At 45.7% G+C, this 25,000-nt stretch overlaps 1 protein-coding gene across 3 annotated transcripts in view; it reads left to right on the top strand.

The window, feature by feature from the left end:
• The window catches only part of LOC119572954 (probable phospholipid-transporting ATPase VA), a 112,835-nt gene that overhangs the window by 44,604 nt on the left and 43,231 nt on the right, over window positions 1-25,000 (top strand). For all 3 annotated transcript variants that reach the window (XM_037919910.1, XM_037919911.1, XM_037919912.1), the window contains exons 2-5: window positions 4,849-5,038; window positions 5,291-5,664; window positions 8,025-8,191; window positions 8,657-8,851. In XM_037919910.1, coding sequence (XP_037775838.1) covers window positions 4,870-5,038; window positions 5,291-5,664; window positions 8,025-8,191; window positions 8,657-8,851 — 905 coding nt within the window. In that variant the 5' untranslated portion in view covers window positions 4,849-4,869. The remainder of the gene's footprint in view (window positions 1-4,848; window positions 5,039-5,290; window positions 5,665-8,024; window positions 8,192-8,656; window positions 8,852-25,000) is intronic.

The following is a 25,000-nucleotide window of genomic DNA, read 5'->3' as shown; positions in this document are numbered from 1 at the left end:
CGGCCTTGATGTCGGTAACGCGAGCACCTAATCTCAAACCCCGGCCACGCCCTCGTCTTTATTTACTTTTATGTCTCTTTCAATAACGCGCGTGTTGGTGAGGGTGGGGGCGGGGGGATGGGGGTGAGACACTGCGCTGGATTTTACATATTTTTCTTATTATTTATTTGGGGGGGATATTCTTTCTGGTGTTTTATTGTTTGTTGAATTTGTTACAGAAACGATTTTGAAAATATATATTTTTAAATTATATTTCTAATATATTTAATAAGGGAATATAAAATTTATTGGTTTGCCATCTTTTCCAAAAAAAAGTTTTGTTATGATTTATACGGTCTCGTGGCGCCGGATTCTTCCCTCAAGGTCCGAAGCCTGTCACGGGTCTTGCTTACGTAATTGCGCCGTCCCCCAGCGGCTTCTGAACCCCCGTTGTGAACAGGCACGCGGAAGGAAAACACTTGTTGCAACTGCAGTGCAACGGTTTGGCACGCTCGTCTGGGAGGTCGTGGGGTTGGGTCGATTGCACGCGGGTCGGGTCACTTGTCGAGTTGGCCTGGTTTGTTTGTTGTTGTTTTTTGTTTGTTTGTTTGGGTTGTTTGTTTGGTAAGTGTACCAGTTGTTATTTCATTGTGCGGTTGTTTGGTTTGTTACATCTGTAATCTGTGTCTAGCTACTTAATTGTTGTAGCTTTTCTATTTATTCTTGTATATATATATATGTGTGTGTGTGTGTGTGATTGTGTGTGTGTGTGTGATTGTGTGTGTGTGTGTGATTGTGTGTGTGTGTGTGATTGTGTGTGTGTTTGTGATTGTGTGTGTGTGTGTGATTGTGTGTGTGTGTGTGTGTGTGTGTGTGTGTGTGTGTGTGTGTGTGTGTGTGTGTGTGTGTGTGTGTTGATATATAATTCTCTTAGTCTCTCTATATATCACCTCCAGTTTCGCTTTCTCCTCCCCGTTACTCTACTTTTTTTCCTCTTCTCATTTTCCCCCACCTGTGTCCCCTTCCCTTCCTCTCTGCCACTGCCTCTCTCTCTCTCTCTCTCTCTCTCTCTCTCTCTCTCTCTCTCTCTCTCTCTCTCTCTCTCTCTCTCTCTCTCTCTCTCTCTCTCTCTCTCTCTCTCTCTCTCTCTTTCTCTTTCTCTTTAGTCTTTCTCTCCCTCCCTCCCTCCTTTCCTCCTGCATTTCTCCCTCCCCCTTCCGTCCATCCTCTTATCCTCTCTACCCTTTCTATATTCTCTCCATCTTTTCCATTCCTACCTCATCATCCACCCTTCCACCCCTCCACATTTACTCCACTTCAGAGCCACGTCCAGCGCGAACCATTTGTCTCAGCGCCTCAAGGTCTTTGCCAACAGATGATTGAGAAGAAACTGACAACGGAAGGGCGTGTGGGGGGGAGGGGGGAGGGAAGGGACGCTTAGGGAAGGGGAAAGGGAAGCGGGATGGGAGTAGGTGTAGGGTTAGGGGGTAAAAAGTAAGAGGAAAGATGGAGAACGGGAAGGGGAAGGGGAAGCGAGTGGAGTGGAGTGGAGTGATGGAGAAGGGATGAGAATGGGGATGGGGATGGGAAAGGAGAAGAGGATGGGGAAGGGAGGTAGGGAAAGGGATGGGGAAGGAGAAGGGGAATGGGAAATAAAGGAGAGTTGAGTGGAGCAGGAGAGGAGCACCAGAAGGAGGGGAGGAAGAGGACGAGGAGGGGTCCTTCTCTCTGCCTTAATTACCGCAGGGTCGCTTTGATTGCGTCACCTCTCTTGGTTTCCTCCTTGCCTTCGTTGTTATTTTCCGCCTTTTGTTTGTTCTTATTCTTCTACGTCTTTTTCTCATTCTCGTGCTCCTCCTCCGCGTCTCTTTCGTCTTCTTCCTATTCTTCCTTCTCCTCTTTGTCCTTCTCTTTTCCACTTTTTTTTGTTTTTTTTTACTTTCCTCAAATCCCCGTATGCTGCGTGGTGCAGCGGCAGCGATCTCGTAAAGCAAATCCCTCGCCGCCAGTGGATGGTAACCCCTTGCACACAGAGGGTCATTTAGAGGCAAAATAAAACAGCCAGCATGTCACACCAAGAATAAAACTAAATTATTTATATTTTATTTATTATTATTATTGTCCTTTTCTTTTTACCCATCTTCTTCATCATCCTTTACACCTCTTTCTTTTCTCTTTTCTTCTCCTTACTTTCCATGCATTTGTCTTCGAATAGTTTTTATTTATGTTATTTCTTTCTCTCTTTTCGCCGGAACTTGTGGAATCGGGAACAGCCATTACGTCATCCATTATTGCGTCATCGCTTTACGTCACCGAAAATCCTAGCATGCAGAGTTCTAAAAATATACTTTGTTATTAGCAGGAGTTACTTCGGTCTCTCTTCAATCTACTCGCAGTTTGGAGAATAAAACGGCATTTCAGTAATTTCTAGTTTTGTTAATTGTTTCATATCCTTTGTCTGATAACAGTGACAAAGGAATCGATCTCTCTCGCCACCGAAGCGTCACTCAGTGGATACGTATTTAGTATGTTCTCTCCCCTCTCTCCTTTCCTCTCTCTCTCTCTCTCTCCTTTCTCGTCTCTTATTCTTCTCTCTCTCTCTCTTCCTCTCTCTCTTCTCTCTCTCTCTCCGTCTCTCTCTCTCTCTCTCTCTCCTCTCTCTCTCTCTCTCTCTCTTCCTCTCCCCCTCTCTCTCTCTCGCTCTCTCTCTCTCTCTCTCTCCTGTCCTCTCTCTCTCCTCTCTCTCTCTCTCTCTCTCTCTCCTCTCTCTCCTCTCCTCTCTCTCTCTCCTCTCTCTCTCTCTTTCTCTCTCTCTCTCTCTTCTCTCTCTCTCTCTCCATATGTGTGTGTGTGTGTGTGTGTGTGTGTGTGTGTGTGTGTGTGTGTGTGTGTGTGTGTGTGAGATCTGGTTTGAAGTGGCTAGAAACGGTGACATAAATGACACTCGCCGACAGACTACTGGTGGAAGTCACGGTCGCTCCGTCTATGTCGCAATGAGTTCGTTCTTTCCGGTGTTTTGAAAGCCGGAGAATTTTGTTTTGTTTGGTCGTGTTATGATGATGACGATGGTGGTGGTGGTGGTGATAGTACTGACGGTGAAGATAATGGTGACGGTGGTGATTGTAATAATGGTGGGTGTCAGATGTGGTTTGATGATTATGGTGGTAATGGTAATGAGTATTGTGTTATTATTATTATTATTTAATTATAATCATGATTTTTATCATTATTAAAGAAATTAAGAATATCATCAGTCAGACGAAAAGAAAGATTACGAAAGTTTCGCCTGGAACCCCCACCCCTCCCCCACCCCTTCCCCCCGCGCCGGACCTTCTCCCGACCGCAGCCTCGCCCGCGGGACGGTCGCCGGCTGCGGTCATTAGCATGCTCGACCCCGCGCGACATGTGGTCCCCTGGAAATCTTAAATGGTAATGCACGGGGAGGGGGGGGGCATCATGCGTGTGCATGGCGTAGTGATTTGACTGAATAGAAAAGAATGCGAAGCTATTAAAACGCGATTTTCAGTGGAATGTATGTCTGCGCGTTGCGTTTGTATATTTGGTGACGCTTGCGTCTGAGTAAATGCATATTTACCCACTTGGGGGCCGGAGGGTCGGGGAGGAGGGGGGGGGAAGATGTTTTAGGAATAGGGAGAGGGTTGGGATAGAGCCATTCCGGGAGGGGAATGAGGAGGGGGCGTGGGAAGGGGTTGGGGAATGGGGAAGGGGGATGGGGAAAGCGGAAAGAGAGGGAAAGGGGAGAGGGAGGAGATGAGGAGAAGGGAGGAGAAGCATGGCGAGATGAAAAAGAAGCAGAGATAGGGGCGGGGAACTGGAAGACAGGCGGCAAAAATAGATAGAGGAAGGTGCAGGATGTTAAAGAGAAGAGGAAAAGGAAGAAAATGAAATAGAGGGGAGTGAGACAAGTACAAAGAGCAGAAGAGATAAAACCCGAAGGGAAAGGGATATAAAGACATGGCAATAATAGAAGAGGGGAATGAAAATGGAACGACAGCTTTAGGCGATGCAACAAGAGGGAGAAAAAAGGGTAAAAAATATGGAGTTCTGTGAATCTGTGATGATGAGATGGAGAAGGAATCGGAGGAGGGAGAGATGGAGGCTGCGAGGCACTCTTGGCACCCTGATTGGCACCGGGAAATGGAGGGGCGCCCGAGTCGTCCTCCGAGCGAAGACGTCCTCGGAAGGGTTGTCACTCAGACCCGCGCGTCAAGGCGGAGGGAAAGCGTTGGTCGTTAATAGGCTGCGTTCTCGAGTTGTTGTTGTTGTTGTTCGTTTGGGTTCTCTTTCTCTCTTTCTCTCTTTCTCTCTTTCTCTCTTTCTCTCTTTCTCTCTTTCTCTCTTCTCTCTCTTTCTCTCTCTTTCTCTCTCTCTCTCTCTCTCTCTCTCTCTCTCTCTCTCTCTCTCTCTCTCTCTCTCTCTCTCTCTCTCTCTCTCTCTCTCTCTCTCTCTCTCAACTTAATTGATTCTAAGTAAGGTATTCGTATCAAATCGGAAAAAAAATATGTATATGTATGTATATATATGTATTTCATTAATTATTTTTTTTATTTCTTCATATACATATATATCACTCATCTACCAATTCATTCATCCATCCGTCCATTTTTTCTTTCTTTCTTTATTTCCTTTTTCTTTTTCTTTCTCTGTCTTTCAACCATCCATTTTTTCTTTCTTTTTTTCTTTTTTTTTCTTTTTCTTTCTCTTTCTCTTTCTTTCTTTCATCCATCCATCCATCCATCCATCCATCCATCCATCCATCCATCCATCCATCCATCCATCCATCCATCCATCCATCCATCCATCCATCCATCCATCCATCTCTAATTCCTCTCCCCCGTCTTATTGCAGGTGTGAATGGAGTGATGTTGCATGAGTATGAACGACACGCCGGGCGGTGGCGGTGGATACGGTGATGGAAGCGCCCGCGCCTACGGCACCGGAGATGGGGGTGCGGGCGGGATGGGCGGGCGGAGGAGCCACGCCCGCAGCGCCTCCCACGGGGGCATTATGATCACCCACCAGCCTCATCTGGATCAGGGTGAGTTGTAGGCCTATGCTCAAGGGCGGGTCTTGAGATTTTTTTTTTTTTTTTTTTTTTTTACATTTTGGTTATTTTAGTGAGAATGATAACGTGCGTGTTATTGTTGTTAATGTTAATTTTGGTATTAGCGGCTGTATTTGTCATTTTATTTTTGTGCTTTGGTATGATTAGTAGAAACAGTAATAAAGCATTGTATATTTTGATTGACGTTTTGCCATTCGTAATGGTCTTTTTCCGTCTCCTCCTCAGGCCATGCGGCGGGCACTATGCCGGTGGGCGTGGGCGGGCTGGGCGGCCCTCCGACGAGCAGCGGCGGGGGCGGCGGGGGCGGCGGCGGCGGCGGAGGGTACGTGAAGGGGCACCAGCGGGCGTTCTCGCACGGGCAGCTGGTGGAGGGCGGGCGGGGGCACCGGCGGGCAGGCTCGAGAACGGACTTCATCCTGCCGGAGGGCCACGAGCAGCGCACGCGGGAGCGGGAGCAGCAGCAGCAGCACAAGAAGACACTGAGCCGCTCGTCCTCGTTCCCGAAGGGCCACTCGCGCCAGGCCTCGCGCTCCGAGTCCATCTACACTATCCGCCAGCACAAGAGGACGCTCAAGCAGAAGATCATGTTCTGGAAGAAGGTGAGGGGGCGGCCGGGTTGGGCGGGCGGGCGTGCGGGCGGGCAGGCGGGCAGGCGGGCAGACGGGCAGGCGGGCAGGCAGGCAGGCAGGCAGGCACATAGCAGGCAGGCAGATGTAGATAGGCAGGCGCAGGCACATATAAACAAGCAGACAGATGCAGGCAGTCAGATGCAGGCAGATGTAGGCAGGCAAGCAGGCAGGTAGATGTACATAGGCAGGTGCAGGCACATATAAGCAGGCAGGCAGGCAGGCAGGCAGGCAGGCAGGCAGGCAGGCACATATAAGCAGGCAGGCAGATGTAGATAGGCAGGTGCAGTCATATATAAGCAGGCAGACAGATGTAGGCAGGTGTTGGCAGGCAGGCAGATGCAGACAGGCAAGCGTGCATTCAGGCAGGCCAGGCCAAAGTGCGAGTGAGCGAGTCAAGGAGCGAGTCAGGAAGGAAGGAAAGTCAGTGACACGGAAAAAGAAACGGGGAACACTGCCACGTAAAAACAAATATAGGTTAACGCGGGAAGAATGTTACCGAGTGAATAATAAACGGTGTTATTGGGATTTAACGTCGGAGTCTGGATTCTTCTTTTTTATTTTTTTTATGGACCTCGTGACAGATGGGACTGTTCTAGGTCAGTTCATGACTGAGTGGTGTCGTCTACTCTCTGGCTAGTTGAGCTTTTGTTCCGATTTTCTCTTCTCTTGTATGTTCTCTTCCTCTTTCTTCTCTTACCTTCTTTATTCTCCTCGTCTCTTCTCTTTTCTTTTTCTTCTCTTCTCTTCTCTTCTCATCTCTTTATTGCTTCATTTCTCCTATCTTTGCTTCTTCTCTCTTCTCTTCCCCCCTTTCCCCTTCTTTCTTTTCTCTTCTCTTCTCTTCTTTTTTCTCTTCTCTCTCTTCCATTCTCTTCATTCTATTTCTATCTCTTTCTTCTGTTCTTCTTTCTGTTCTTCTCTTGCTCTCCTTTCTCTCTCTTCTCTTCTTTCTACCTTAGCTTCTCGTTCTCTTTTTATCTACTCCTCATGGCACATAGCATACTTAATTTTGTGCTTGCATTTAAAGATACGTACTTTAATTGTCACGTCTTGCACCAAACTCTCTCGTTTGTTCAACCGCTAGCATATGTATTTTAGCATTCGTACGTCAGTGGGGTGGGGGGGTGTTTGTGTTCTTGGGGTTCCTTTAGATTGGTTGCAAATGTTGTTTGTTATGGCTAGCTTAGGGAGTGTGTGTTGTTGTGTGTGTGTGTCTGGTGTGTATGTGTGTGTGTGTGTCGGGTGGGTTTGTTGGTTTGTATGTTTTGTTTGGTTTGTTTGTTGCGTTTGTTGCGTTTTTTGTGCGTTTACTGGCTGTACTGTCGTGTGTTTTTCGGATGACGTTTAGTGAGAGCTTGCGAAGTTTTGGTAATAAGGACGCTTGATTGTGAACGTTTTGAGGTTGCACTTGATTGTGAAGTTTGCGAAAAGGAAGTTTTGATGACGTTTGATAACTTAGCGAAGGATTTTGGGATTGTTGAAAGGGGGAGGTGTGTGTTAAGTGTTTACGATGCATGATAGAGGCGTTCCGTCCTAGTGTTGCGAGGTCTTTCTGTTGCAATCACAGCATCTTGAGTGGGCTGTGTGTTTGTTTGTTTGTATGATACAAGGGGGTAATCGTTACACAAGAATCGCAAAAGAGGCATTTTTAGCATTTTTTGAAAGGGGTCTGACGTAAGACCATGTATTGCGGCTGATATTAAATAGGAAGAAGTTAGTCCACACAGAGAGCAGATGGTGTGCTGCAACGCGTCACGGCTGGCGAGGCTTAAAAAAAACGCGAGATACTTCTTTGCAATACGGACACTTGCAACAACGCGGGAATGTAGTTCAGGAACAGAGACTGCTTCTGGATGATTGTTTTTGCCTGTTATTATTTCATTGCGGGGAAGGGAAGAGAAATTACGCAAAGGGAGATCTTTTCGTCTTCAGCATATGACTCGGGAACTCGAGTTTTTATTTATTTTTTCTTTACATGTTTATTTTATTTTATTGCACATTTTAACCAGGTCGTTGTGTTTTTTTATGTTTTGTTAATGATGGTTAATTTTCTTAATCTGGTTTGTTATATTTTGGCTTCTTATCGGTTAATCATTTAATTTATCATTTTTTTTTTCTTTTTTTGTTACTTTTGTGTCATCTTATCCATCAGTTAATTTTCAATTTTCTACCCGTTAATTAATCAGTAATTTTCTGACATATCAACGGCTTATCAGCTTCAGATTTTATTTGTTTCATTTACATTATCTCCCTGTTTGCTAGTTAGTTAATATTTATTATTGATTAAATTTCCTCTGCATTCATTTGCTTCTCTGATCCCGCTTGGCCAGGTTCCTGAGGAGTCGCGGACGCGCGTGGTGGTGGCCAATCACGTGGTTCCGCCGCACGTGTCACGCGCTCAGCATCCGAACGGCTCGTACCCCGACAACCGCATCTGTACCACGAAGTACACCATCCTCTCCTTTCTGCCCAAGAACCTGTTCGAGCAGTTCCACAGGTGAGTGTCGGGTGGAGTGTCGGGTGGAGTGTCGGGTGGAGTGTCGGGTGGAGTGTCAGGTGGAGTGTCAGGTGGAGTGTCAGGTGGAGTGTCGGGTGGAGTGTCAGGTGAGTGTCAGGTGAGTGTCAGGTGAGTGTCGGGTGGAGTGTCAGGTGGAGTGTCGGGTGGAGTGGCGTGGCGTGCGGGGAGGGGAGAGGGAGAGAGGCGAGGGAGGTTCTTGAGATCTCGCTCAATATGGCGTTTATTTGTTGACTCTTTAAGGTGTGATTCTGTTAATGTATTCCTAAACATTTGCGGTTTATACGGTTTGCTGGGGATGTAGCCATATGACGTTGATATAGAATATCATAGAGATACGCGTTGGTGCAAATTTGATTGGGGAAAAACATTACGCTAGAATTTCCTTCCTAGTTCCATTTCTTCATGCTAATTTCCTTTTTTCCTTTTCTTTTCTCTCTGTTCTAGGTTTGCCAATCTGTACTTCCTGTTCATCGTCCTGCTCAACTTCGTGCCGGCGGTGAATGCCTTCGGGAAAGAGGTGGCGATGCTGCCCCTCATCTTCGTGCTGGGCATCACCGCCATCAAGGATGCCTTCGAGGACCGCCGCAGATGGCACTCGGACAACCGCGTCAACAATGCCACCTGCCGCGTCTACAACAGGTGAGTACCCTTCTGCGTCCATAGAAGGTGTTGGCTTTGCAACTGGCGCCCGTCATTTCTTGAGGGCGTCGCCAGGCCCCGAGAGGACGTCGGGAAGGGAGAGTTTATTTGTTGAAAGTTGCGGGTCGCCGGCGTGCGAGGGCGTCGACGGGGCCCCGTCATGCAGCGCTGTTATGTAATGTGGTCGTGCATGTGACATTGCTCAATAGCTCTCAAAAATCACATATTTCCATAGTACACACATCACGCTAAAAAAGAAGATATTCAAACCCAAAAATCGCAGACTTTCTACGGACACAGGCACACGAGCGTTTTAGTTTACACCGGATTTCTCAAGCTTTGTTGACGAATCGTTTTCGTTAGAGAGCCGGGTGAAACTGCGAGGCTACTTTCACAAACCCTTCAAGCTTCCAACAAAGAGAAAAGGCGTGTGCTGACACCGTGCTCACAAACCACAGTGCTAAGAGAGCGCCGTTTCCCCCGCGTCCACGGTGCTAGGTGGTGGCATGCATCTCGCCTGATCCCAGTGCCTCCTTGCGACGGTTGCAGCTTGCTCCACCTGGGGAAGGAAAAAGGGGGAATAATTTACGATCGCTGATTCAGTCGGAGACGATCCTTGTAACCTAGTTTTGCGTGTCTTGGCGGGGGAGTGTACACAGAGGCTTGGGTTGCCTGAGGATGAGTAATTCAGGAAGTGGCAAGAACTGCTTATCGGGGACTTTGTTCTGGGAATGTTGCCTAATAAGGGAAGAATGTATGTGCATATTTGTATTTATATTTTTTCTGCTTGTGGTCTCTAACTACATATATATTAAATTACTACGTGCATATATACAGGGCATGTCCCAAACAAGGTGTTCGATAATAGAAAGTAACAACCAGGAGATTCCACGCAGTACACGTATTAAAAAAATGAAACTGATTGTTCCAACGGCAGTACATCTTTTTTTTATTATTTTTTTTTCATGCAGTAATGAAAGCATGTCGTCAGCGGTGGCTTTGGCGTGAAAGGCTAACAAAGGAGTGGTTTGGCTTGGTCGGGGCAGATGTGCTGGCTTCCGGACACGAGTCGGCGCGAGGCTTGTGTCGGAGAGAGAAAGAGAGACAGGCAGAAACAGAGTGAGACAGACACCAAGATAGACAGAGACCGAGACAGACCGGGAGAGAAGGGGGGGGGGAGGGAGCTGGCGGTGGGAATAGGATTTGTGTCTGTTTTCATATTTTGGTGCTGTATTTATTTTATTATGATCCTGATTTTTTTTTTCTGTTCTGCATTTTCGACTTAGAGAAGTTTTATGTATTTTCGATTTTGTTTTTTATGTATTTTATTTATTTATTTTTTTCTTTCTTACTGTTTGTCGTACTTTTTTTTCCTAATTTCAGTTCAACTTTTTATATTATTTTTATAATTTTTTTTTTTTTTTTTTTTTTTTTTTTTTTTTCTTATTTTTTTTTGGGGGGGGGGGTAAATGAACTTTTTACCGTAAAGGTTAAAGGTCAGAGAATAATGTCATTTCATCATTTTTTTCGATGTTATTTTCACTTGTTGATAGCAGTTCGCGGTAATTTTATTTTGATAAGTTTCATAAAAAGAGTATTACAGGTACTATTGGTTCTTACCAATAGTTCTTGTAATACTGTCTATTTTTTATGAAACTTATCAAAATAAGGGTGTATAGGAGGATGAGTAACTACAGGTTGTAGAGTACGATGTACGATGTGTCGGGCATCAATGGGATTTCAAGCTCATTTGAATAAAACGTTTACATCAATCGGGTATTATTACGTTGTGCCAAAAATAACATTACGTATCAGGATGTAGTGTCATCCCCACACCCTCTTTGACACATACATGTACGCACGTGATTCCCCCTCCCCCCTACCTCATATACGTATATATTGTATTGTACGTATACACACGCGCACGCATACGTATAAACATGCTCACTCACACATGCACTCACACTCACACTCACACTCACACTCACACTCACACATACACTCACACTCACACTCACACTCACACTCACACTCACACTCACACTCACACATACACTCACACTCACACTCACACTCACACTCACACTCACACTCACACATACACTCACACATACACATACACACACACACACACACACACACACACACACACACACACACACACACACACACACACACACACACACACACACACACACACACACACACACACACACACACACGCACACCTTAATCTGAATCTCCCTTTTCCATCCCATTTCTCTAGTGTTCCCAGCGGGGATCAGCTGAGGTCAAGCAAGGTTTTTGGCGTGCGTGGGTGTATGCATGTCGTGTGTATCCTGTTTGTGTGTTTTAACCTTGGGATTCGAGGTGTAAACATTGCACTATCCGGATCGTCAGCGCCGCTTGTGACGCATGCGGCGACTTCCGGCCCGCAGCTTTCGGCCATTGTCACCCTCTCTTTCCTCCCCCACCCCCTTCCCGGACACCCCCCCCCCCTCCTCCACCTTGCGTCCGGACGGATGGCGGTGTCCTTCCGGGAGGACGCGCGGCGCCCTTCGCGTTCTCGCGTTGCCCGTGACACCGACGTCGCCCCGGGGATGGGCTAGGGAATGGGGTTGGGGATAGAGACGGGGAGAGGAATGGGGTGTAGTGGGGACGGATATGTGGATAGGAATAGGAATAGGAATAAAGTGGCAATGGGGACGTGGACGGGTTGGGGGTGGGGAAGGGAAGTTCGGTAGGGATAGGGATGGAGGTGGAAAGAGGAGAATAAGGATGGTGGTGGTGATGATGGTGGTGATGGTGGTGATGGTGATGGTGATGGTGATAGTGATGACGATGGTGATGGTGATGGTGATGGTGATGACGATGACGATGATAATGATAATGATGATGATGATGGCGATGATGGCGATGATGGCGATGATGATGATGATGGCGATGATGGTGATGATGATGATGGGAACTGTTTTGGTGGCGATGATAATGATGTAGTGGAAGAAGTGGAGGTGGAGGTGAGTGTAGGCTAGGCGTGGAGGAGGTGGAAGTGGGATAGCCAAAAGTGGAGGTGGGGCGGACAGACAGGCACAAGTGAGTGTTAAATATGTATAGTGGTGTATATACGTTAACGCATGTACATGAATATAGTATGTATTTTAAAATGTGTGTGTGTGTGTGTGTGTGTGTGTGTGTGTGTGTGTGTGTGTGTGTGTGTGTGTGTGTGTGTGTGTGTGTGTGTGTGTGTGTGTGTGTGTGTGTGTGTGTGTGTGAGAGAGAGAGAGAGAGAGAGAGAGAGAGAGAGAGAGAGAGAGAGAGAGAGAGAGAGAGAAGCAAGTCCACTACCCAGTACACACACACACACACACACACACACACACACACACACACACACACACACACACACACACACACACACACACACACACACACACACACTCTCTCTCTCTCTCTCTCTCTCTCTCTCTCTCTCTCTCTCTCTCTCTCTCTCTCTCTCTCTCTCTCTCTCTCTCTCTCTCCCTTTTCCTACTTAGCGTTCAATAGCGGATATGTTACGGTTGACTTAAATGCAGCTTTTGCGCCATAAAGAAACGGAAAAGCGCGTATGGCATTGAGCGTTGTGTCATCGGGTGGCACTCTATGGCACCGATTGCGTCAGGAGGTCATGGTCACGAGTTCCACTTGGGAGAAGGAGCGAAGATGGAAGGTCGACAGTTGAGTGAAATGGGGGAATGAAATCGAAGTGATTGGATGGGAGTAAGTAAATCAGGGAATAGATAGATAGATGAGTAAGTGGGAGAGAGTGGAGGAAAGAGAGGAAAAGGGAAGTGAGTATGTAATATAAAAAGGAAGCAAAGAAACAGAAAAAATAAATTGAATTAAATAGAGGTAAGTGCGTACGTGAGAGAAGAGAAGAGAAGAAAAGAGAAGAGAAGAGAAGAGAGGAGAGGAGAGGAGAAAGGGAGTAGATAAAGTAAAAAAAAAAGAAAAAGAAAAATAGAAAGAAACGAAATTTATAGACCGAAACATCGATTGAGGCAACAGCAAGTAGAAAAATCCCCTTTTTATTTTTCCTATACCCCCGCCACTCCCCCCCCCCCCGACAACCCCACTCCCTTACCCCCCAAAGCAAATCACCATCCTTTCGTAAACCTCAAGACTAATATTGAGCTTCTCATGTATTTTTATTATCGTCTCTTTTTTTATAATGAATAATACTTTTTTTTCGGAATTTTCCACATAAAACGAGACGGGGGTAGGGTTTGGGGAGGGGAGGGGCGTCTCTTTCGCCTCTCCATCCTCTTCCTCCCTCCTCGTCGCCCCCCCCCCCATTCTATTGTCTTCGGTTGCGTCATCACTATTAGGTCTGGGTCATCGGATGGTTAAGGTCAAATAGGGTGACTTTATTTTATTATTTTTAATTTTTATTATTATGCTTTTGCCTTGGGCATTGGATGCGCATCGTTTTTTTTTTTTTTTTTTTTTTTTTTTTTTGTATGTGTGCGTGCGTGCGTGCGTTCGTATGCCGGTGCGCTTGTGCGTGCGTGTGTGCGTGTGTGTGTGTGTGTTGTGTGTGTGTGTGTGTGTGTGTGTGTGTGTGTGTGTGTGTGTGTGTGTGTGTGTGTGTGTGTGTGTGTGTGTGTGTGTGTGTGTGTGTGTGTGTGTGTGTGTGTGTGTGTGTGTGTTTGTGTTTCATGGATGCGCATGGTTAAGGTCAAACAGGGTAACCATTTTTTTTATTTTTTTCTTTTTCTTTTTTTTTTCTTTCTGGATTTCTTGGCTAATTCTCAAACACGAGATCGCTGGAAGGGACTGTGTTTCCCGATCACCTGCCATGACGAAGGGGGGGGTGGGGGCATTAGGAAATTTTAAAAGAAAGACGGAGAGGTGTGTTTGCTTTTGCATAATACTGGAGGAGGAAGAGGTGGGGGAGCAGTGAAGTAGGAGAGGGAGGGGGGAGGGGAAGGTGAAGTAGGAGAAGGAGAAAAAGAAAGAGGAAGAGGAAGAGGAAGAGGTAAAAGAAAAGGAGGAGGAGGAGGGGAGGGGGAAGGAAGGGGAGGAAGGAGGGGGAGGGGGAAGGAAGAGGTGGGGAGGGGGAGGGGGAAGGAAGGGGTGGGGAGGGGGAAGAAGGGGGAGGAAGGAGGAGGAGGGGGAGGAAGGAGGAGGAAGAGGAAAAGGAGGAGGAGGAGGAGGACGAAAAGGAGAAGGAGGAGAAGGAGAAGGACTCCCTCGTGACGTCACAGGGTCCAGCGCCATGAGGGGGGCGGGGCAGCAGGGGAATTTCCTTGTGCTTGGGATGCAGGTGCTCATCCGGCTTCTGGCGTGTTGATTCTGTGGCGGTTGCTGTTAATGCTCCTCTTTTATGTGTTTGTTGCACTTCTGTTGCATAGGCTGTTGGTGTTTCTGTTTTGGTGAGGATGATTTTATTTATTTATTTATTTATTTATTTATTTATTTAAGTTTTTATGTTCTTGTGATTCCATATACACATACTAACTCATACGACTTACGTAAGTATTAGTTCTTCTTCCAACTTCGTTTTCTTGTTATTCTCATCTATTTTCTCTTCTGTTCTCTCCCGCTCCTCTGTCCTCTTCGCCTCTCTCCTCCCTTTCTCCCATCCCTCTTTCTCCTCTCCCCATCCCCCTCCTCTACCTCCTTTCTCCTCTCCCTCTCCCCTTCCTCCTTTCTCCTCTCCCTCTCCCCTTCCTCCTTTTCCCCTCCTCTCCCCTTCCTCCTTTCTCCTCTCCCTCTCCCCTTCTTCCTTTCTCCTCTCCCTCTCCCCTTCCTCCTTTCTCCTCTCCCTCTCCCCTTCCTCCTTTCTCCTCTCCCTCTCCCCTTCCTCCTTTCTCCTCTCCCTCTCCCTTCTCCTCTCCCCCTCCCCTTCTTCCTTTCTCCTCTCCTCCTCCCTTTCCTCCATTTTCGTTTTCCCCTTCCCTTCCTCCTTACTCCCTTTCATGATTTCCCCTTCCCTCTTCCCTTCTTTTCCTTTTCTTTTCCCGTCCTCCTCCTTCTTCCCCTACCCCTTTAACCGTTTTTCCTCCTCTTCCCCCTTCCCCTTCTCCTTTATCTTCTTTTTTCCACTACACCTCCCCCTTCTTTTCCCCTTTCCCCTCTCCATCCTTCCCCTTCCTCCCTTCCTCTTCTTTCCTCTTTTCCCCTTCCCTTCTCTTGACCTCACCCTCTCCCCTTCCTCCTTTCTCCCCTTCCTCCTCTCTCCTCTTCCCCCTTTCTCCTCTCTCCTCCCCCCCCCCTTCCCGCAGCGACTACGTGGCCGAACAGGAGTGCCGTTTCCGGTGTGTGAGTGTGTGTGCGTGCATGCGTCGGTTGGATCTAGATGAATCTGGAAAGTTTAGAAAGGAATGTTAAGAAAAGGAAAGAGGAGAATAAGGATGATGTATTGTGATATGATGTGGTGTGGTGATGATGGTGATGGTGATGGTGATGGTGATGATGATGATGATGATGATGATGGTGATGGTGATGGTGATGGTGATGGTGGTGGATGTGGTGGTGGTGGTGGAGGTGGTGGTGGTGGTGGTGGTGAGGAGGAAGAGGAGGAGAAGAACGAGAAGAAGAAGAAGAAATGTTATTTTTTTCGAATGGGTTTTTTTCCTTAGAAGATAAACCGACTCGACTCGAACTCGGTTTGTTTTTGTCTGTGGAGCCTCGCGCTACGCACATCATGGTATTCATTTTTTTATGGCTAAGTTTGTGGGGATTTTATGTATTGCAAGTGCTTACTTTTTTAATATAAGCTCGTAAAATAGGAAAATAAGATAAAATTATTAGTAATTACTTTGATTAACTGTTAAGGAATATTGCATGAAAGCTGTGCACACTTTACGTTGTTCTTGGTTGTTATACTTGCTTTAGAGAACATGACGACTAGCTTCGGAAACGGATGAGAAACGTATCTACTTAGAAAAAAAGAAAAAGAAGAAGATAAAGGTTGAAAGACAAAAAAAAGGCAAAACGAAGAATAAAAAAAGGAGTGATAGGTTGAAACTCGTTATGCTTGAAGTCTGGCCCTGTCACTTTTTACGTCTGTTTGTTCCCTGCGAGTGCGAGTTCTGTGCGTGGATTTAATGGCTGGAACGTCCCTTAGTTCCGACTGGAATTTGATTCTTGTCGTTGATCTCTCTTCTCTTTTCAACTCTTGTCATTTCTTGTCTCGTCTCGTTTCGTCGTCTCATTTCTTCTCTTTGTGTTATCCTTTTCGTATTCTTTCTTCTATTCTTTCGGTTCTCTGTTTTTATTTTTTGCTTTCTTTTCTTCTCTGCTTTGTTCTTCTCTTGTATTATCCTCTCTTCTCTCTTCCCTTTCTCCTTTCCTCTCCCTCCCTCCCTCCCTCCCTCCCTCCCTCCCTCCCTCCCTCCCTCCCTCCCTCCCTCTCTCTCTCTCTCTCTCTCTCTCTCTCTCTCTCTCTCTCTCTCTCTCTCTCTCTCTCTCTCTCTCTCTCTCTCTCTCTCTCTCTCTCTCTCCCCCCCTTTCTCTCTCTCCCTCCCCCTTTCTCTCTCTCCCCCTTTTTCCCTTCCTCCCTCCCTCCCTCTCTTCCACTCCCCTGCTTGCATCCCTTTTCGTAATCCCACCGCCTTCTCTTTTGTCTCGCTCCACATCTATCTCCGGCTGCACCTTCCACCCCTTATCTCCTGCGTGTCTCCCTCTTATCTCCTCCACCTCGCGCTCCCCTTCCGCTGCAGTCTGGGATTCCCGAAGTAAGTGGCGTGGAAGTCGCCTGGAGAGGAAAGAGGAGAAGAGAGGGGAAGAGAGGAGGGGAAAGAGAAGGCGCGATGAGAGGAGAGGGGAAGGGAAGGAGAGAGGAAAGGAGAGGAACGGAGAGAGAGGAGAGTAGAGGAGAGTAGAAAAGAGTAGAAAAGAGTAGAAAAGAGTAGAAAAGAGTAGAGGAGAATAGGGAAGAGAAGAGAAGAGAAGAGAAGAGAAGAGAAGAGAAGAGAAGAGAAGAGAAGAGAAGAGAAGAGAAGAGAAGAGAAGAGAAGAGAAGAGAAGAGAAGAGAAGAGAAGAGAAGAGAAGAGGGGTCTGGACATCATATTATGATGCATGACACGTCTATGGCGGCGGTGGTGTAATTTTTATTTTATTTTATAATGAAGGGAACTTTTTATATTTTTTTATGATGCGCACGTCTCACCGATTATGCATGACGAGGCTGCGGGAGATGGAGATGGAGATGGAGATGGAGATGGAGATGGAGATGGAGATGGAGGTGGAGAGAGAGATGGAGATGGAGAGAGAGATGGAGATGGAGAAGAGAGAGGGAGAGGGAGAGAAGAGAAGAAAAAGAGACAGAGACAGAGACGAAGAAAAAAAGAGATGGAGATACACATACCAGAATACGAGAAACCCTCTTCCGAAACTTTCATCCTTGAGCTCTGTCTGTCTCTCTCTCTCTCTTCCCTCGTTATTCAAAGGAGAGAAAACGTGTGTCTCCTGAAATCGAGATCCGGCCAGTTTAAAAAAAAAGAGACGACAGCCAGAATTCGCCCTTAAAACTCACAGGGGCTGTTTGTTGGAAAGGGAATAGATTTTGAAATTTGTTTCGGGTATTGCACGTAAGGCGAGGTGTGGGTGGGTGGAAGGGTGGGTGGGTGGGTGGGTGGGTGGGTGGAGAAGAGAGGGAGGGAGGGTGAGTGAATACGTGGGTAGGAAGAAGGAAGGAAGGAAGGAAGGATGGAGAAGAAAAGGAAGGAGAAAAGAAAGGGAGGGAGGGAGGGAAAATAGAAAGAAAAGGGGAGGGAGAAATGGTGGTAGAAATGAATGAAGGAAAGAAAGAAAGAAAGGAGGGAGATAGGAAGGCAGGGACGAAAGTAGAAACAGAATAAAGATTGGGGAAAAAACCCGGGGAAAACACAGCAAATGAAAAGCGGTAAAAATAAGTATTATACACTTTGTGAATTTAACGACGTAAATAACCATGCACCGCCTCCTCATGACGAAGACCTTTAGATGACGATCATTTTTGAGACTCCAGCATCGGAGGCTGAGAAGGAACCTTGACTTCGAGTGAAGCAGAAAGGAAAATGACAGACGCAAAGAATATTTCGAAGAGGAAGATATTTTTTTCCACTTTTTCCCGATAAGGAAGCATTGGAAGAAAATGTCAGCTGACGAAAGAAGACAGGTACAAAAAGAGAGAGGAATTTCAGAGCGAAAGAGTGGGGGAAAATAGATAAATAGATAAGCGGATATGCAGAGGTCTCGGCCTCTGTGGATTACCTGTATTAGTTTCATAATTAACAGAAGCTTACTGTGTGGTTAGCCGGTGCTCACTAGTTAGCCTCCTGGGCTGTTCTGGTTTTAGAGTCTTCAGAAACTGGTCGTGTCTCGTTTCCAAGGGTCTTTCCTTCAGTTTTATGAGTCAGAATGTACCTGGCAACTTGTCTTAGTTGCCTATTTTTTCCATATTCTTTTGTGATAAAGTCTTCAGGTGATGCCACTTTTAAATTCACGTGGTGCTACAAGTACAGCCTTGTATTGGTGCCTACCCCCGCCCCCCTCGGCCCTTCCACTGGTGCCATTCTGACGTGATTTCAGATGTTAGATGGCATTGTGAGGGGGGTGGGGGGGGCACGCCAGTACATAACAGTGGGCTATCGGTTCGTAATAAGATGAATCACAATCCTTGGAATTTTTTCGCTCTCATAATACCGTCAGAGCCTTTCTGTAAAGTCTGAAATTACTTCAAATGCGGTGGATACATCTAAGGTACAGGAGAGAAAGGGTGAGGATGAGAGTGAGAGAGAGAGAGAGTGTGAGACAGGAGAGTGAGAACGGAGGTGAGGAGAGAGGAGGAACAGGAGAGAGGAGAGAGAGAGAGGACAGAGAGAGAGGAGAGTAGGAAAGAGAGAGGAGAGAGAGGGGAAACAGAGAGAGAGAGAAGAAAGAAGAGAGAGAGATAGAAGAGAGGAGAGAGATAGAAAGGAGAGAGAGAGATAGAAACGAGAGAGAGAGAGAGAGAGATAGAAACAGAGAGAGAGAGAGAGAGAGAGAGATAGAAACAGAGAGAGAGATAGAAACAGAGAGAGAGATAGAAACAGAGAGAGAGATAGAAAGAGAGAGAGAGAGAGAGAGAGAGAGAGAGAGAGAAAGAGAAAGAGAGAGGGAGAAAGAGAAAGAGAGGGAGAAAGAGAAAGAGAGAGAGAGAGAGAGGGAGAAAGAGAAAGAGAGAGGGAGAAAGAGAAAGAGAGAGAGGGAGAAAGAAAGAGAGAGAGAAAGAGAAAGAAAGAGAGAGAAAGAGGAAGAGAGAGAAAGAGAAAGAGAAAGAAAGAGAGAGAGAGGTCCCCCCTTCCTCCTTCCCTCCCCCACTACCATCCTTCGGAACCCTACGCTTATTTCAGATTGCTTAATCCACGGCTGGTCATAATAAAGTAGGGTTATCGATTTATTAAAAGAATATTACTCGAAATAATACAATAAAACACGTTTTCCGCTTACATTGAGGATCTTCAAAAGTTTGAGGGGCTGGAAATGAGATGGAATAGCACTATAAAGCACGATTAATTACTGCGTTTTGATTAAACTGTCGAAGTTACGATTGGATTGAACCACGTCCTTTACCTATATCCATGTTTTGTAAAGTTATTCAGTATTCTTAATGCCTTTTCTACGTTCATCACAATGGCCTCTATTCGGTTTTATATGAAACACAAGTTTTTCCCCAAAGGGTTAAAAAAATATATATATATATGTACATATATATATATATATATATATATATATATATATATTATATATTATATATAAATATATATATTTAGTATGTGAATGTTTCATTATCATAAATTATTGAGTGTTTTACGTAAGAAATGCGAAAAGAATTTTTGATCGATAAAAGGAGGCACGCAGGTAGGAAATTTGTGATGACGTCACGGCACGGGAAATTTGTATTGACATTATGACGTAATGTTGTCAAGGTTGTCAGATTTGGAAATTTGCAGCTAATATAAGATATAGTAGTAAAGAATCAATAGACCGTGTAATTTAATTGCCCATTCTAGGCCACAACCTCCTGCATTTCCTTTTATTATTAACATATCATACTCTTTATACTCGGAATGTCTTCACTTAACTTTTTTTTTGGTTGCGGTTAACCATTAACTTGGTCATTCATATATCTAAAAACATCAAACAACGTTCCGGGAAATAAAGGGAAAGGAAGAAATAGAACAAGCCAACTAAGTAATTAAATGTGGGTGCATTGGCGGAACGGTTGAGGTGCCGTGTACCTCATTTTGGATGATTTTGTATATCTATTTCTCTTTGTCTGTCTCTGTGTGTGTGTGTGTCTGTCTGTCTCTGTCTCTCTCTCTCTCTCTCTCTCTCTCTCTCTCTCTCTCTCTCTCTCTCTCTCTCCTCCTCCTCCTCTCTTCTCTCTCTCTCTCCCTCTCCTCTCTCTCTCTCTCTCTCTCTCTCCCCCTCTCTCTCTCTCTCTCTCTCTCTCTCTCTCTCTCTCTCTCTCTTCCCCTCTCCCCCCCTTTCCTCCCCCTCCTCTCCCCATCTCCTCCCCTCCCCCCTTCCCTCCCTCCCCTTTCTTCCCTCCCTCCTCTTCCCCTCTCCCCCCCTCCCCCCTCTCTCTCTCTCTCTCTCCTCTCTCTCTCTCTCTCTCTCTCTCTCCTCTCTCTCTCTTCTCTCCTCTCTCCTTTCCCTCTCTCCTCCTCTCTCTCCTCTCTCCCTCTCTCTTCTCCCTCTCTCTCTCCCTCCCCTCGTCTCTCTCTCCCTCTCCCTCTCCTCTCTCCGCCTCTCCTCTCACTCTCCCTCCCCCCTCCCTTCTTCCCCTCTCCCTCTCCCTCTTCTCTCTCCTCTCTGTCCTCTCCATCTCTCTCTCTTGCTTTTGCTCTCTCTCTCTCTCCCTCTCGCTCTCTCCCTCTCTCTCTCCCTCTCTCCTCCCTCTCCCTCCCCTCCCTCCCTCCTCCCTCCCTCCCTCCCTCCTTCCCTCCCCCTCCCTCCGTCCCTTCCTCTCTCTCTCACTGTCTTCCTTACTGTATGTGTCTGTTTGAAAGAAAATCGATAGAATGGATAGGCGAGGAGGATAGGAAATGTATTAGAGAATTGGGGAGGGAGGAGGAGGGGAGAGGTTATGACAACCCGTGGGAATCATTGATAAACGTAATGGAAAGGGGGGAGCGAAGAGGGAGAGCGAAGGGGGAGGAGAAAATGGAAATTGCAATGTTATGGCTTAGACTCATCCGAAGGGTAGACTTAGGTGTGCGTTTCTTTCTTTGTGTGTGTGTTTGTGTACGTTTGTGTATGTGTATGTTTATGTACGTGTGTGTATGTGTACGTTTGTGTATGTGTATGTTTATGTACGTGTGTGTATGTGTACATTTTTGTGTATATTTATGTATGTACACGCACTTATGTTTGCCTTATTGTACGTATTTAGCGATTTGTGTGCGTTCGTGCAAAAACCCTCTCCAGCCGGCGATATATATATATAATTTAAACGTATGCCGAGTTGTCATATAGATTTAGTAGGAGTGCATTATCCACAATCTACGAACTATTCGCCTGTGAGGAATCGAACACATACATCGCCCGCAGCAAGAACTTGGAATGGCACCGAGGCAGGAATGGCACCGAGGCAGACTGATCAGGCACCGAAGACAGATTTGCAATGGGGAAGGCAGTGAAACGGTTATCATTGAGCTTGTCATTGAAGGCAGCAGTTGAACGCACAGGGCTCCTCCGACTATCTTTTGGGAGTGACTGACAGAATTTGCTTTTCGATGCGTGATTGTTCAGTGTAAATGAGCGATTGTTTAGCGAGGGTAAATAAAAGCGTTTCTTGTAACCTTGTCTCGGTGTCTCGAGTGGGAAAAAAAAGAGTTGAAAGAAAGAAAAGTTATGAGCCAAGGTATAAAGGTATGATTGCAGTGAAAAGGATGTCGTGATTGTGGTCTGTTGAAGAAAGAGAGGAAAGAAAAAAGAAAATAAAACAAAGGAAAGTGGATAATGAGAACGAAGAATGAGGAGGAGGAGAAAGTGAATTATTGCGATAAAATCTTTTAAATCATCCTCCCTTTTTGTCGAGTCACTCACATACTCATTCACTCACTCAGCTCAACTCATCTCAGCTCAACTCAACTCAACTCATTTCAGCTCATCTCACTTCAGCTCAACTCAGTTAAATTCTGCTCACCTCCGCCAAGGTTATCTCATTTCAGTTCAGCTCACACCTCAGCTCTGCTCACCTCAGCTCAGCTCACTTCAGCTTAACACAGTTCCCTCACTCACTCCCTCGCCCACCCAACCACCCACCCACCCGGCCCACTCGCCCACCCACCCACTCAACCCACCCACTCGCCCACGCCACCCACTCAACCCACCCACTCGCCCACGCACCCGCCCACTCACCCACGCACCCACTCAACCCACCCACTCGCCCACGCACCCACCCACTCGCCTCGGCCATTCATTTCTACCAAGGGCGTCGGGGAGCCAGTGCGGCCGGGCGGAGGAGGCGCTGCATCATGCAATCTCCAAGACGAGGGTGGATGAATTCGGAGAAAGTTCCCCTGGATTTTTTTTTTCTTTGTTTTATTGATTTGTTTGTTTTATTTTATTTAGTTTTATTTTATTTTATTTGTTTGTTTTTGTTATATTTTTCATTTTATTTTATTTTTTTGATTTTGTTATATTTTTTATGATATTGATTTGTTGATTTTGCTTTAGTTTACTGTTTTGTTTTATTTTATTTTATTTTAATTTATTTTATTTGTTTGTTTTTGTTATATTTTTATTTTATTTTATTTTTTTATTTTGTTATTTTTTGAGTTAGGCCAGCTGTTTTTTTTGCACGCTTATGTTACGGCTGTAGTGTTTTTGCAAGTGTCATTAGAGCTTGTTTTTGTTGATGTTATATTTGATAATGTTAGTCGATAATTGTTGTCATTTTCATTGATACTATTCTTTGTCTTTTTTCTATTCTTTATTTTTGATAATGGTGATAATCGTAATCATATTATAATTAAGATTGCAGTGTTGCTAGTCATGATAATAGCATAGTAATAGTTAATTGCAGTATTTAATATCTTAATTTATAAGCGCTCAGTCAAGAATTCTTCGGGACTTTGAAGATTTCTTTAATTAAAGAAACGCATAAAATATTTTTTTAATAAAAGAAAAATAATCATGTGAAATATGAGACCAAAGTGACAGCTTTTAAAAAATCAAGGTTAATAGAGAAATGATAGAGTAAAGGAGGGTAATTAGCCATTAACCGGAGTCGTAAGAAGAGTGGTTGCGTGGTGGACGATCATCCGGGATCTACGAATTAATCAGATAAGCGTTAATTACTCTTAATGAGATCAGGTCGCCGTTTTTTTTTTATGGTGGTTAATGGGGTTTAGATTTTTTTTTATTTTTTTTATTTATTTATTTGGCTTCTGCTGTGTTGTTGCTACTGGTAATTGTTGCTGGTTCTACTGTTACTACTATTTTTGTAGTTTTTGTTTTGTGCCCAGTGTCCGTGTTGCGGGTGTGCTCCGGGCCTGGCCTTGAGTGGCATGTCTCCGATTCATTCTTCAGCGGCCGAGATCTGGGCGGGGGGACAGCTACCCAGCTACCTTGACAGTGTTTTTTTTTTTCTTTTTTTCTTTTGCCTTTTGAGTGTGGCTGTGTTTATTGGTTTGTTTGTTGCTGTGCGGGCGTATGTGTATCTTTATGTACGTGTGTGTACGTGTGTTTGTGGGTGTATTGGTTTGCGTTTTTTGCCTGTGAGTGTTGTTATTTTTGGTTTGTTTGTTTTTGTTTTTTTTTATGCATGTATGACTACGCGTTTCCAAAAGAAAAAAATATGCGTGTTTTGCTGCCGTATCTGAAGCCCTAGAACCGCGAGTGGTTGCACGGGATTCTAACACGACCTTAGACGGAGTGGGAGAAATAGTGTTACTTCTGGGTTCGCAATATTTTTTTTTACTTTTATTAAAGACAAAAGAAACTAATTTTGCCGCTGTTGCTAAGAATAGCGGGACATGTTTCTTTGTTGCAAGTTGCATTCAATGGAGTAATGGTTTAGTTATGTGGATTTCTGGTTTGACCTCAAGAGGGACGTGGAAAGTGAGTGGTTAATTATGTGTTGGGGGGAAGGGGGGGGGGTCACGGTTGCTTGAGGGATGGGGAAGAAGGAAAATGTTGTTGCAAAACTGAATTAATATGGATTTTGGGAGCAACACGCACGGGTCGGTGTGCGGGAAGATCCTTACAGATCCGGGTTTATCGGATATTCGGGAATTTCGTCAGAGTTAGCGAGAGGTGATGGTTGGAATGGTGGGAATTTTAAGGAAGATGTTATGTTGGGAGACTTGTCGCGAAGAGGAAGTAGAAAGGATTTTTTTTTTTAAGAGATCGGAAAGGAGGTAACACGAGAATGAAAAATGAGATGTAATGATGGGGGAAGGAGAAGAATGAGATAAAAATGAGAAGAAAGAGAGGAAAAAAAAAGAGAGGGAGGAAAAGAGGAGGAACAGAAGGGCTAGAAGAGAAACAGGAGAAGGGAAGGAAGAGTAGGGAAAGGAAGGTTAAGGGAGAGTGAAGGAGGAAAAAGCGGAGAAAGGAGAGACGGAGAGGGAAGAGGAGACGGAAGAAGAGGGGCATGGAAGGAGAGACGGAGGAGGAAGAGGAGGTGAAGGAAGAGGAGGGGAAGGGAAGGAGGGGGGGAGGAGGTTACATCTAGGCGGCACTCGTTCCTGCCTGAAGGTCAACAACTCACGGGTGCGGGTCCCTCCTTCAGCCCCCACTTCCCTCTCCCCTCCCCTTCCCCCTCCCCAACCCTTCCCTCCGCCTCCCCCAAAGCCGTAACTAGGAATCATAGCCGATTTACCGTTACTTGTGTACCCTAGCCCTTGTTTCTGGTTTCTTTGGGTATTCTGGCTAGTTCGGCCATTCTGTAATCTATTTTTCCTTTTTTTATTTCTACATTTATCGCTCTCACTTCTGTTCCTCGCTCGTGTCCCAATTTATTATCGTTATTATTTTTTTTTATCTGTCCTCGGGGCCGAGAAGGTGTTACGCGAAGTTCGTGGCTCGGGTTACCTTTGGGTATTCGATTACCAGCCGCCAGTAACCTCTTTATTTATAGGGCGTGGTTGGGGCACGGGCGCTGTCGCTGGCTAGGCGGCGAGGTGGCG

The sequence above is a fragment of the Penaeus monodon genome, chromosome 5 (genome assembly GCF_015228065.2).
Source record: "Penaeus monodon isolate SGIC_2016 chromosome 5, NSTDA_Pmon_1, whole genome shotgun sequence".
Classification (NCBI taxonomy): Eukaryota; Metazoa; Arthropoda; class Malacostraca; order Decapoda; family Penaeidae; genus Penaeus; species Penaeus monodon.
This window is presented reverse-complemented; position numbering and strand designations above follow the sequence as displayed.